At 36.6% G+C, this 12,545-nt stretch overlaps 2 protein-coding genes across 10 annotated transcripts; both read left to right on the top strand.

The window, feature by feature from the left end:
* Positions 1-12: 12 nt before the first annotated feature.
* On the top strand, positions 13-5,562 carry acot9.2 (acyl-CoA thioesterase 9, tandem duplicate 2). 7 transcript variants are annotated; one of them, XM_048175478.1, is made up of 16 exons: positions 13-189; positions 277-330; positions 459-565; positions 1,055-1,100; positions 1,208-1,378; positions 1,454-1,491; positions 1,585-1,668; positions 1,810-1,913; positions 2,018-2,091; positions 2,180-2,247; positions 2,460-2,571; positions 3,542-3,632; positions 4,653-4,738; positions 4,834-4,921; positions 4,993-5,143; positions 5,331-5,562. In XM_048175478.1, exons 2-16 carry the CDS (start codon positions 317-319, stop codon positions 5,390-5,392), a joined length of 1,296 nt encoding a protein of 431 aa, XP_048031435.1. In that variant the 5' UTR covers positions 13-189; positions 277-316; the 3' UTR covers positions 5,393-5,562. The 7 variants fall into 7 exon arrangements, with proteins under 7 accessions (XP_048031435.1, XP_048031436.1, XP_048031440.1 ...); XM_048175479.1 differs by having other exon boundaries at positions 277-332; positions 479-565; XM_048175483.1 differs by having other exon boundaries at positions 13-330; positions 459-723.
* On the top strand, positions 5,347-10,976 carry abhd10b (abhydrolase domain containing 10, depalmitoylase b). Of its 3 annotated transcripts, none has more exons than XM_048175490.1 (6): positions 5,347-5,467; positions 7,169-7,278; positions 7,874-8,057; positions 8,832-8,943; positions 10,088-10,225; positions 10,346-10,976. In XM_048175490.1, exons 2-6 carry the CDS (start codon positions 7,185-7,187, stop codon positions 10,685-10,687), a joined length of 870 nt encoding a protein of 289 aa, XP_048031447.1. In that variant the 5' UTR covers positions 5,347-5,467; positions 7,169-7,184; the 3' UTR covers positions 10,688-10,976. The 3 variants fall into 3 exon arrangements, with proteins under 3 accessions (XP_048031447.1, XP_048031446.1, XP_048031448.1); XM_048175489.1 differs by lacking the exon at positions 5,347-5,467 and adding an exon at positions 6,745-6,763; XM_048175491.1 differs by lacking the exon at positions 5,347-5,467 and adding an exon at positions 6,747-6,763 and having other exon boundaries at positions 7,877-8,057.
* The last annotated feature ends 1,569 nt before the right edge of the window (positions 10,977-12,545 follow it).

Raw genomic sequence — 12,545 nt, 5'->3', positions numbered from 1 at the left:
CTCGTGAAATTGCAAGAGTGATAAATAGCCAGCCACTACGTCATGACAGAATTATATTTGGTCATGTGGAGACAGTGAGTAAAATTGTTACCCTGAATAACGCTCATTGATCCATTTGCAAACTTCCTAAACAGTAATGGGTGTAACTACATTAGAAACTGGGCCATTGTGAATATTTGTTCGTTAAAAGTGAGTATTTACAGCAGCACGGTGCGCAGAGAATCAAGAAAGAAAAACTATAGCTATCTGCAAGTTCTGTTGTTGTTTTGAAAAAAGTTCCCGCTGTTCTCCAAAGTAGTGAGGGAAGAACAAAAAGATGTCGTGTCCACGGTGAGTGTTACATCTGTACCTTCTGACTCGTGTTTAATCTGTAAGGTACTTCTTGTTTTAGTTTTTACCATTTTCGTTGATGCATGGCTTTACCCTTTGCCTCCCTCGTGCCTCTTTATTCTTTCCAGCTCACTCATTTTGTATGGGGTCCTGAAGTCTGCGGTGTCCTTCACGTGCAGGAAGTTTTCCATGGGTCAACTATCCCGACAAGGAAAGGCACCTGATATGGCTGAAGGTTACTGTACAGGAATACACTAGTATACACTAGACTAGTACACTTTTCATTCTGAATGCAAATTGAGCTCTTATTTTTACACTCTCTCTCTCTCTCTCTCTCTCTCTCTCTCTCTCTCTCTCTCTCTCTCACTCTCACCCTCCTGCTGTTATTTTAAGGTATACATGCATGTTTTTCATTTTTGAAATACCTTTCCCTTTTGTGACCTTATACCTTGCCTTTAATTAGCAGCCTGTTGAAGCAGTCTTGTTTTGATTCCTGTCTTTTGCTTCCTGTTTTGCTATGTGTGTCCATTAACTGCATTTTTTCCCTTTAACTTTATTTTCTTAAGATGTTTGACCAACAAAACAGGCAGCAGCATAATGCAATTGTCATAATATTGGCATTAAGTTATTTAACTCTTTAGTATAAAGCTAAAAAGTCTGTGTTTCTAATACCAAAACTGAAGATTAAACCAATGTCTCTTATTAAAATGCATATTTTTCACAGTTCGCAACAGGCTGAGAGAGATAGTCGGCGCATCTACCAACTGGCAGTATGTTACCGATGTAACAATATTGCAGTCATCACACATTATGCTGGAGTAAGCAAAATAATTAGAAATGCAGCTGGACAAAAATGTATTTTCTCTACAACATACAGAGACCATCAGCAAGTATTGGCTGAGCGTGCGTCACTAAGCCAGTATCTTGCTCAGAGTCAGGATGAACTTCCTGCAAAAAGAATGAAGGACAGTGCAATTGAGGCGCATCTTCCTCTGGGTACCCAGCCTGCCTTGAGAGAGAAATATCTGAACTCTCACAATGCTGTCAGGTACTGAAAGATCATTACTATGCACTTTATCTTTTTCTGATCACTGTTTTTGCCAAAATGCTTTTTTCTTCACAGGTTTGGTCGGATTTTGGAGGACTTGGACTGTTTAGGAGGTACTACAGATGTATGCTGTAATAACTCACATGAACATAATGTGTTCATGTGAGTTATTACAGCATACATCTGTCTCATTCTTGTCTTTTTAGTGCTCATCTGTTACTCTCACACATGGAATGAGAAGATACAAAGATCTCCACTTTCTATTGTCACCGCTCTAGTGGACAAGATTGGTATTGTATCTCATTTATTCACACAGATACAGTATAAACAGCTAGTTAATTGTTGTATTGCCACTTAATGTTAAATTAAATGCATGTATTCATACTTGAATAAATAATTATTCATTATATGCAATTGTTACTATATCTCAGACATGAGACAAAACATAATCTACCCAGACTGTGACATCAAGTTCACGGGTCATGTTACATGGGTTGGCAAAACCTCAATAGAAGCTAAAATGCACATGTCTCAGGTATTATTTTCCATTTTTTAGTAAATATGTATTCTCTGTATATTGTATAGTATGATTAGAGTGTTATTTTGTTTATCAAACTAAAATTAACTCTTTTTTTTCAGTGCCATGATGGTGCATACACAGATGTTTTAGATGCTACATTTGTAATGGTGGCTCGAGATCCCGAAAATAAAAGGTTTCGCAGGCGCAGCTCAATGATACGATCAGCATGTCAGAACTTGATATGCGGTGTCTGTAAGTTAATGCACATATTCTTTCTTTAGGGCAGCTTTTGTAAACCCACTCAAACCAGAGGGTCCAGATGAAGAGGCGATTTTTCGACAGGGTGAAAGTGAGTACATTTTATTTTTGTCTATTAACAATTAAAATGGTCTTTTTAACCCAGAAGATAGATTAAAAGTATTTGTTTTAAAATATCTGTTCAGGTTTGCAGCTTGCTTTTCATTAGGGATAAGTTCACACTATTAAGTTATAATTATGTGAAGGGAACCTTATTTTTTTTATTATTTTTTTTATGATTATTATAAAATTTACATTGAACAGTAAACAAGAAGAGGCGTGTGGAGCTGAGCACAGCCTCTCTTCTTAAAGTGGCCCCTACAGCTGAGGAGAGGACTCTCATTCACAACCTGTTCCTCAACACTCTAGACACACGGTGAGATTTAATCAATACACACATATAAATCTGTGAGCCTTTATTTTCACTATGGGTATTAAAGGTGCCATCGAATGTTTTTTTACAAGATGTAATATAAGTCTAAGGTGTCCCCTGAATTTGTCTGTGAAGTTTCAGCTCAAAATACCCCATAGATTTTTTTTAATGAATTTTTTTAACTGCCTATTTTGGGGCATCATTAAATATGAGCCGATTTATGCTGTGCGGCCCCTTTAAATCTCGTGCTCTCCGCCCACGGAGCTCGCGCTTGCCTTAAACAGTGCATAAACAAAGTTTACACAGCTAATATAACCCTCAAATGGATCTTTACAAAGTGTTCGTCATGCATGCATCGGATTATGTGAGTATTGTATACTGTTATATTGTTGTGTTGTGTTTATGAATTATACAGACTGCAAGTGTTTAAAAATGAAAATAGCGACGGCTCTCTTGTCTCCGTGAATACAGTAAGAAACGATGGTAACTTTAACCACATTTAACAGTACATTAGCAACATGCTAACGAAACCTTTAGAAAGACAGTTTACAAATATCACTAAAAATATCATGATATCATGGATCATGTCAGTTATTATCGCTCCATCTGCCATTTTTCGCTGTTGTCCTTGCTTGCTTACCTAGTCTGATGATTCAGCTGTGCACATCCAGACGTTAATACTGGCTGCCCTTGTCTAATGCCTTTCATAATGTTGGGAACATGGGCTGGCATATGCAAATATTGGGGGTGTACACCCCGTTACGTAACAGTCGGTGTTATGTTGAGATTCGCCTGTTCTTCGGAGGTCTTTTAAACAAATGAGATTTATAAAAGAAGGAGGAAACAATGGAGTTTGAGACTCACTGTATGTCATTTCCATGTACTGAACTCTTGTTATTTAACTATGCCAAGATAAATTCAATTTTTCATTCGAGGGCACCTTTAATTAAAAATATTTCTTCTTTTCCTGTAGACGGGTGAGTTTCCATAGTCGTATTCTACCACCAAATTCAGTGTGGATGGAAGATGCCAAACTAAAAGGGCTTGAAATTTGTCATCCACAGGTGAGAAAATCAGAATTGTTAAATATATTTTTTAAAATAACTTTTAAAGTGCCCCTATTATGCTATTTTAAATGTTCCTAATTTTGTTTTTGAGGTTTCCTACAATAGGTTTACTTGCATCCAAGGTCAAAAACACTTTAATTTTCTCACATATACATTGCAGCTTCACCTCTTTTCTCACAGTGCCTGGAATGGTTCATTTAAAGCAGTGGTTCTCAACTCCAGTCCTCGGGACCCACTGCTCTGCACATTTTGTATGTCTCTCTTATATGACACACTCAATTCAGTTCATGCAGACTCTCCTAATGAGCTGATGATCTAAATCAGGTGTGTTAAATAAGGGATAAATACAAAATGTGCAGAGCAGTGGGTCCCGAGGACTGGAGTTGAGAAACACTGTTTTAAAGGATTCAGTCTCTAAACTCCTCCTTTCCGAAAGCCTACTCTGCTCTGATTGGTCAGATGGCCCAGTCTGTTGTGATTGGTCTACCACTTACAGCGCATGTCAGAAACAAAACACTCATTACCATATCTGAATTTTAACACTTGTATATGCAGTGATACAAATAGTAACGATGGCTCCAATTTTATTGTATCAATTCGAACCCGATTCCTCATCCTTTCGAAGTGCATGCAAAAAGTGGATTTTCTTTCACGGCGCAGAAAACTTCTTCTTGACATGTCGACATCATGAACCAATACTCTTCTACAGTGTTTGAGGGCTTGTCAAAGTACACATTGTTCGTGGGCAGCCAGTGAAGAACATAAGCTGGCATTATGCAAAATTGGTTGCAAACCTACATAGGTTCATACCAATTCTTGTTCAGAATCGGTTCTTTCTTTTGGGAGACAATATCTCCATTTATCGTACACTTTGATCTTTATAATTTTGCAGACCTTTTAACTTCACAAACAGCTATATTACACACTACATGAAAGGTAAAATCTAAAAAAATATATAATAGGGGCACTTTAAAGTATTGTATTTATATATTTTAATTTAATTTGTTCTTTGTACAGGAAAGAAATATCTTCAACCGGATATTTGGTGGTTTTCTGATGAGAAAGGCCTATGAGCTTGGTCGGGCTAATGCCTGTGTATTTGCGTAAGAGCAAAAACAACCGTTTCCCCCATATGTTTAATATTTTTTACTGTAAAAATGTTATTCACTCTCCACATGGCTGTATTTGTTTCTTTCAGTGGATGCAGACCAACGCCGGTGGCAGTAGATGACATCTTATTTCAGAAGCCTGTAGAAATCGGATCCTTGCTCATGTTGTCTTCGCAGGTTAGCAACTTTTTCTATTTCAGCTTATTTAAATATCATTCACATTAACAAAACTGTGACATCTTAAACAGGTTTGTTACACAGAAGGGATGCACATCCAGGTCAGGGTTCACACAGAAGTGCTTGACCCATTGACCCGGCAGCACAGCACCACCAATGTGTTTCACTTCACTTTTCGTGTTGAAAAGGAAGTCCCAGCTGTTGTACCACAGAGCTATGGAGGTGGAAACTATTTTATTTGTATTAATTATTTTATTATAAATACATATAAATACATATTTTAATAATGCTATGTAATAAAAATATATTATTTTTAAGCAAATGCAGTGTGCAGAATATTTATACAGACAATAATATTTTATTTTCTATTTAAAACAATATTTGTAACAAATCATTTGTTCATCTTTAGAGTCTATGCTGTACCTGGATGGAAAGAGGCACTTTGGTGAGACTATGAGGAACCAGTGTTGAGCATTCTGGGATGTGCTGATAGGATGAAATACATGATAAAGCTATACCAACGTTCATCACTACAGTTAAATGAGTGTGTGTGTGTGTTTATGTAAATTCTGCCTTTATTTTCTAAATGTCTACTCTACAGCTGTTAGATGCAAGTATTTAATAAATTCAGCAATCACTAATCTAATGTTTAAGTTTATAATTTTTCTGTAGCACTTTCAATGTTATGTTGTTTAAAAGGTGAGATATAATTGTAAATAACTTGATGAAACAAAAACACCCATACACAATATTCTTTATCTATATGCATTTTTTTTTCATTTCCTTCAGATCTTAAAGGATTAGTTCACTTTCAAATGAAAATTTCCTGATAATTTACTCACCCCCATGTCATCCAAGATGTTCATGTCTTTCTTTCTTCAGTCGAAAAGAAATGAAGGTTTTTGATGAAAACATTCCAGGATTATTCTCCATATAGTGGACTTCAATGGAACCCAAACTGTTGAAGGTCAAAATTACAGTTTCAGTACAGCTTCAAAGAGTACTACACGGTCCCAGACGAGAAATATGAGTCTTAGCTAGAGAAACCATCAATCATTTTCTAAAAAAATAAGTTTTAACATTAAATGCTCATCTTGAACTAGTTCTCTTCTTCTTCTATATTAAAATTCCAGCAGTGTAGACTCTGCTAAGTGTATTACTGCCCTCCTCAGGTTAAAGTTTGAACTAATTGTTATATACTTGCACTAGCATATTGTATATGGCAATTTAGTTAAAACTTTAACCTGTGGAGGGCAGTAATACACTTAGCAGTGTCTACACTGCTGGAATTCTAATAGAGAAGAAGAAAGCTAGTTCAAGATGAGCATTTATGGTTAAAACGTATAAAATTTTTATTTATTTTTTTTAGAAAATGAGCAATGGTTTCTCTAGCTAAGACCCTTATTTCTCGTCTGGGATCGCTGTAAACTGTGTAATTTTGACCTTCAACCGTTTGGGCTCCATTGAAGTCCACTATATGGAGAAAAATCCTGAAATGTTTTCATCAAAAACTTAATTTCTTTTCGACTGAAGAGAGAAGGACATGAACATCTTGGATGACATGGGGGTGAGTAAATTATCAGGAAATTTTAATTTGAAAGTGAACTAATCCTTTAACATATAGTTCTGCACATCTCATTTTAAAATGGTCATTTCCAGACCTGGAATAGCCATGGAAATTAATCAAATTTTAAAGTCAGCATGAAATGAAAGTTGCGATAGTTTTTACTATAGGGTATATGTCGAACGTCACATGACCAAACCGGAAAACTGCTCTCATTGCATCCGCTTGTCAGAGAAAGTGTTAAGTATGAAATGAAGGCATATCTATCGATTTTTAAGGTAATTAGCGAATCTACCTAGTTCACATGTTATAGGTGTTTTATTCTATTAAATATCTAAACATTAGTGTGAAGAAGAAAAATTAAAAAAGCTTTTAAATATCAATCTGCATATGTTCATCTTTGCTCGCTCCTTTTAAGTTATCTTGAATAAAACAGCTAATTTTTCATGAAGCACATACAAAAGACCTAAACCAGAAGCGATCTAATCTGTTTTACAGAAAGCGGAAGTTAGATTGCGCATAACTCCTATTGTGATTTATAGACAAGTGAACATCCTCTAGCTTAAAACAAGAAAAAATTTAGTACTTTGCAGTGTATTTGGCAACACGCCAAAGGTGCAATGGGGGATTTCATGTGCGTTTTAAAACATGGCAACCCATATATTCTCGCGTTATTTCTGCAGTGGGTGGTGAGACAGCATGGCAGCGGTGGTGCTGAAGCAGTGTTGGAGAGGACTTTTGCTGAAGTCGAGCAATGGAGCTGTCGGTGCTGTCAGATCGAAGATTTTGGAGGGTTCGTACTACTAAACTAACAAGCTACTTTAGGTAACAAACAAGCGAACTACGCTTGTTAAAAATTAGACAAATGAAGGGGGTGTGGTATCTGGACACCTTGGGGTGGGACTCGCTGCATAACACTGCACATAGATATTTAACCTTTATAAACTGTGCTTCAACTATAAGTCTTCAATGCTTGTCATTTTATGTATTCAACTCATGTTTGTTAAGAGCTTTGTTTACACGGTGCAGAAGATTTCCATTTCAAATAAATGCTTTTCTTTTGAATTGACCACCAGTCCTTAAATAAATCACGGTGTCCACAAAAATATTAAGCAGCGTAATATTGATATTTATAACATTGCTAATTAATAAAATAATTGATAATAATAATATAAAAAAAAATCTTGAGCAGCAAATCAGCACATTGAAATGATTTCTGAAGGATCATGTGACACTGAAGACTAGTGGCTGCTGAAAATTCAGCTTTGCCATCACAATTTTTTTAAACTTTTGATCAAATAAATGCAGTCTTAAAAAAATCTCACTTGAATGGTCATGAAATGCAGAATTCTAACTCTAAAGCCACATACTGTTGTGTTTATTTGCAGGAGTCAGACAGAAATCTACAGTACAGTACATATCACGGCCAGATCAACCAAAGCTGGCCTATCGTAGAGTGAAGGGAAAGAGTCCTGGTGTTGTGTTCCTGCCTGGATATGGATCCAACATGAGCGGCCAGAAGGCAGAGGCCATGGAGGAGTTCTGCAGATCTCTAGGTCATGGCTACCTGAGGTTTGTGTCTGATACTCATAATCACAGATATGTGCAATGGGGTCTAAAGGTCTGAGACTTCATATAAATAATAATAGAAAAAAATAGAAATGTTATAATCTAAAACTCAACATCTGCACTTTTTCAAGGTTACTAATCAATTGTGGAATTGATCAGATCGTCAGATTTTTTTTTTTTTAAGCACAAGAGTCTCTTTGGATTATTCTCAAATCATGAGATTCTGAAATATTTAAATTCTTGCAGCTCGAGTCAAATACTAAGACATTCTGATTTTCATATTCAGATCAAATTATGCTGATAATATAATTTGTGATGAAATAATTGAAGTATTAAAGTCACGATGAAACAAAAGTAGTGACAGACCTTTCCTTGCGTATTGTGACATACATCTGAGTGTAATGGATTATCGGAAAAAAAAAATGTTGGACAGGGACTTGGTTCTATGCAAAGGTTGTTGATTAAAGTTTTACATGGTCATTGCACTCAAAAGTGGAGGCAGATGAACGTGACCTTGCTTGTTTACACAATGACATTGTGATGAAACATGGTAAAAAAAAAAAAATCATCCCGACTGAAAAATGCATTTTTCAGCCATTTTTAGTCTGACTGCAATAGAAGCATTTTCCTGAGATGTCTTAAAATTTTGGACCCCTCTTTATATATGTAGCTTACCATAATTTGAATCAGACAAGCAAACGTGAGAATTGAAAAACTGTTGAAATCCTCTAGGTCAAAGTTGACACACAACTCAAATCATTTTACGTGGATTTACAGGTTTGATTACTCTGGTCATGGAGCTTCTGAAGGTGTATTTTCAGAGGGCACCATTGGAACTTGGAAAAAAGATGTCCTGTTCATGTTAGATGAACTTGCTGAAGGTCCTCAGGTAAGGCTACAAAGACTTTAATGATGCTAGCTAAACATTGATAGACATGAGTCAATATTTAAGACCAGCTGAGGAATTGGCAGCTTTTGCATTTTTAGAAGACTTAAAAAAAAAAAAAAAAAAAAAAAATTGAATTTCTATAAACTGAAATATATCTGTAATTTTCCATTTTGGAAGAATCATGCTCAGTGTTTTGCCTTAAAGGATTAGTTCACTTCAGAATTAAAATTTCCTGAAAATTTACTCACCCCCATGTCATCCAAGATGTTCATGTCTTTCTTTCTTCGGTTGATAAGAAATTTAGGTTTTTGAGCAAAACATTCCAGGATTTTTCTCCATATAGTGGACTTCACCGGGGTACAATGGGTTGAAGGTCCAAATGACAGTTTCAATGCAGCTTCAAAGGGCTCTACACGATCCCAGCTGAGGAATAATGGTCTTATCTAGTGAAACAATCTGTCATTTTCTAAAAGTATATTCTTTTTAACCACAAATGCTTGTCTTGCACTAGCTCTGCAATCCACCACATATTACGTAATCATGTTGGAAAGGTCACACGTGATGTAGGCAGAAGTACCACGGTAGGGCGAAAAACTCCATCTCATTTTCTCCTCCATCTTCAAAATCGTCCAACATCGCTGTTTTACCTTTTTTTTATAAAGGCGTTTGACGTGTCTTTGCACGTTTACTTTGTAGACACTGGATCGGTACTTCCACCTACGTCACGCGTGACTTTTCCAACATAATTACGTAATGCATTTACTGTTAAAAGTATATACATTTTTATTTTTTTTTAGAAAATGACAGATCGTTTCACTAGGCAAGACCCTTATTCCTTGGCTAGGATCATGTAGAGCCCTTTGAAGCTGCACTGAAACTGCAATTTGAACCTTCAACCCTTTGTACCCCAGTGAAGTCCACTATATGGAGAAAAATCCTAAATGGTTTCCTCAAAAACCTTAATTTCTTTTCAACTGAAGAAAGAAAGACATATACATATACATCTTGGATGATGTGGAGGTGAGTAAATTATCAGGAACTTTTCATTCTGAAGTGAACTAATTCTTTAATTCTTTAATTTTAAAGAGTGAACACTAGGGGTCACTAATGCTTTGACTGTTACTACTGTAACGTTGTCTCCTAGATTCTTGTTGGCTCCAGTATGGGTGGCTGGCTGATGCTTTTGGCTGCTATCGCTCGCCCAGAGAAAACAAAAGCATTGGTGGGCATTTCCACAGCAGCAGATCATTTTGTTACAGCCTTTAAGACACTTCCTATAGAGGTGAGATGCAAGTGAAGTAGTTTGACATGTTTTCATGTTCAAAAAACATCACATTAAATGTCTCAAATGTTGTGGTGTTGATATTCAAAATTAGTCAGAGAGTCCACATATGTTATTCAGGTGAGAAAAGAGTGCGAGGACAAGGGTTCATGGACGGTCCCCACGAAAAGTAACGAGGAGGGCATTTACACTGTGAGTATGGACTTCCTGCGTGAAGCGGAGAACCACTGCATCCTACAGAGCCCCATCCCCATAACCTGCCCTGTTCGTCTCATTCACGGCCTGAAAGACGAGGACGTGCCCTGGCACATCTCCATGCAAGTGGCCGAGCGTATACTGAGCCCCGACGTGGACATCATTCTACGGCGCCACGGCCAGCACCGTATGGCTGAAAAAGATGACATCAAGCTCATTGTCTACACCATTGATGACCTCATAGACAAGCTTACCACCATGGTGTGAGGCACCGTTTGGGATCGGGTTACCAAGCAACTAGCCTTAAGACCCTCTACCACTCGCTTTTGCCAAACACCCACTTCCTGTTTTGTCTTCCAGACCAGAATGATGGAAAGTGTGAACTGTGGGAGGACAAAATCTTTTCTTTTACATGTTTACTCAGTGCAATGCTGTGCCATTAAACCTTTAAGGTAAAGCTGCTGTTTGTCTAGCAAAAGGTTTGTCAGGATCTTCTGTGCCTTTTTTAACCGTTTTTCAAACTGTTTTATGGAAATAAAGCCTCTGTTTACCAATACACAGTGTTTTGATGTAGTTAAATACTGTATTCCTTAAATTCCTTAGAGGAATATACCAGTTTCATTTCAAGATAAAGGATTAGTTCACTTTCAAATGAAAATTACCATATGCTTTACTCACCCTCAAGCCATCCTAGATGTATATGACTTTCTTCTTTCTGATGAACACAATCGGAAATATATTAGTGAATATCCTAACGCATCTGAGTTTTATAATGGCAATGAGCGATACCAATGTGTATGAAGCTAAAGAAACTGCATCCATCCATCATAAATGTACTCCACACAGCTCCAGAGGGATAATAGACCACCTTCTGTATTCAAGTTACAAAAAAAATGGAACTGGCGTTGTGTTAGTTAAGCTTTTTCTGTAAGTTGAATAGGGAAGGCGTAGACGTAACGTAAGCTTTTTGAACTGCGAGAGGCATTGCGCTTTCTTTGAATACAGAAGGCAGTCTGGAGGAAGCTAGATATTTTACTTAATAACTTGTTAAATATGGATATATATATTTTTACACAAACGCATTGATTCGCTTCAGAAGGTTTTATTAACCCCCTGGAGCCATGTGAAGTACGTTTATGGTGGATGGAGGCAGATTCTTCAGCATCATACTTGTTGGTATTGTCGGGATATTTATCAGTATATCTCTGATTGTGTTCATCAGAAAGAAAAAAGGTGAGTAAAGCTTGGGGTAATTTTCATTTGAAAGTGAACTAACTCTTTAAGCTCAGTTGACCGCACATAATATTAAAATTAATTTCAACTGATCCAACAGTGGATCTGTTTAAATAATTTTGTTGAAGTAATTAAAATGTCTTAATCTTCACTTCTGTTAGATCTTGTGTATTCGAGCTGTTTACATCATTTTATTGTGTTCATAATTTTGGTGTTTTAGGGTTTATGGCATTGTGTTGTCATTGCAAAAAAATTGGATAAAATTTTATTAAAGGTGCCCTAAAATTAAAAATTGAATTTATCTTGGCATAGTTTAATAACAAGAGTTCAGTACATGGAAATGACATACAGTGAGTCTCAAACACCGTTGTTTCCACCTTCTTATATAAATCTCATTTGTTTAAAAGATCTCCGAAGAACAGGCGAATCTCAACATAACACCGACTGTTACGTAACAGTTGGGATCATTAATATGTACGCCCCCAATATTTGCATATGCCAGCCCATGTTCAAGCATTAGACAAGGGCAGCCAGTATTAATGTCTGGATCTGTGCACAGCTGAATCATCAGACTAGGTAAGCAAGCAAGGACAACAGCGAAAAATGGCAGATGGAGCAATAATAACTGACATGATCCATGATATCATGATATTTTTAGTGATATTTGTAAATTGTCTATCTAAATGTTTCATTAGCATGTTGCTAATGTACTGTTAAATGTGGTTAAAGTTACCATCGTTTCTTACTGTATTCACGGAGACAAGACTGTCGTTATTTTCATTTTTTAAACACTTGCAGTCTGTATAATTCATAAACACAACTTCATTCTTTATAAATCTCTCCAACAGTGTGTAAGGTTAGCTTTAGCCACGAAGCATAGCCTCAAACTCAT

The sequence above is a fragment of the Megalobrama amblycephala genome, linkage group LG22 (genome assembly GCF_018812025.1).
Source record: "Megalobrama amblycephala isolate DHTTF-2021 linkage group LG22, ASM1881202v1, whole genome shotgun sequence".
Lineage (NCBI taxonomy): Eukaryota > Metazoa > Chordata > Actinopteri > Cypriniformes > Xenocyprididae > Megalobrama > Megalobrama amblycephala.
Note: the sequence above shows the minus strand (reverse complement) of the source record. Positions and strands in the feature narration are given on the sequence as shown.

Excerpts from the sequence above, each read along its gene's own strand:
- acot9.2 (XM_048175477.1), top strand. The coding sequence starts at position 1,023 with ATGTCTCTTATTAAAATGCATATTTTTCACAGTTCGCAACAGGCTGAG. Across the intron at positions 1,379-1,453 it reads AACTCTCACAATGCTGTCAG|GTTTGGTCGGATTTTGGAGG; the intron begins GTACTGAAAGAT and ends TTTTCTTCACAG. Across the intron at positions 2,572-3,541 it reads CTCAACACTCTAGACACACG|ACGGGTGAGTTTCCATAGTC; the intron begins GTGAGATTTAAT and ends CTTTTCCTGTAG.
- abhd10b (XM_048175490.1), top strand. The coding sequence starts at position 7,185 with ATGGCAGCGGTGGTGCTGAAGCAGTGTTGGAGAGGACTTTTGCTGAAG. Across the intron at positions 7,279-7,873 it reads CAGATCGAAGATTTTGGAGG|GAGTCAGACAGAAATCTACA; the intron begins GTTCGTACTACT and ends GTTTATTTGCAG. Across the intron at positions 8,058-8,831 it reads CTAGGTCATGGCTACCTGAG|GTTTGATTACTCTGGTCATG; the intron begins GTTTGTGTCTGA and ends GTGGATTTACAG.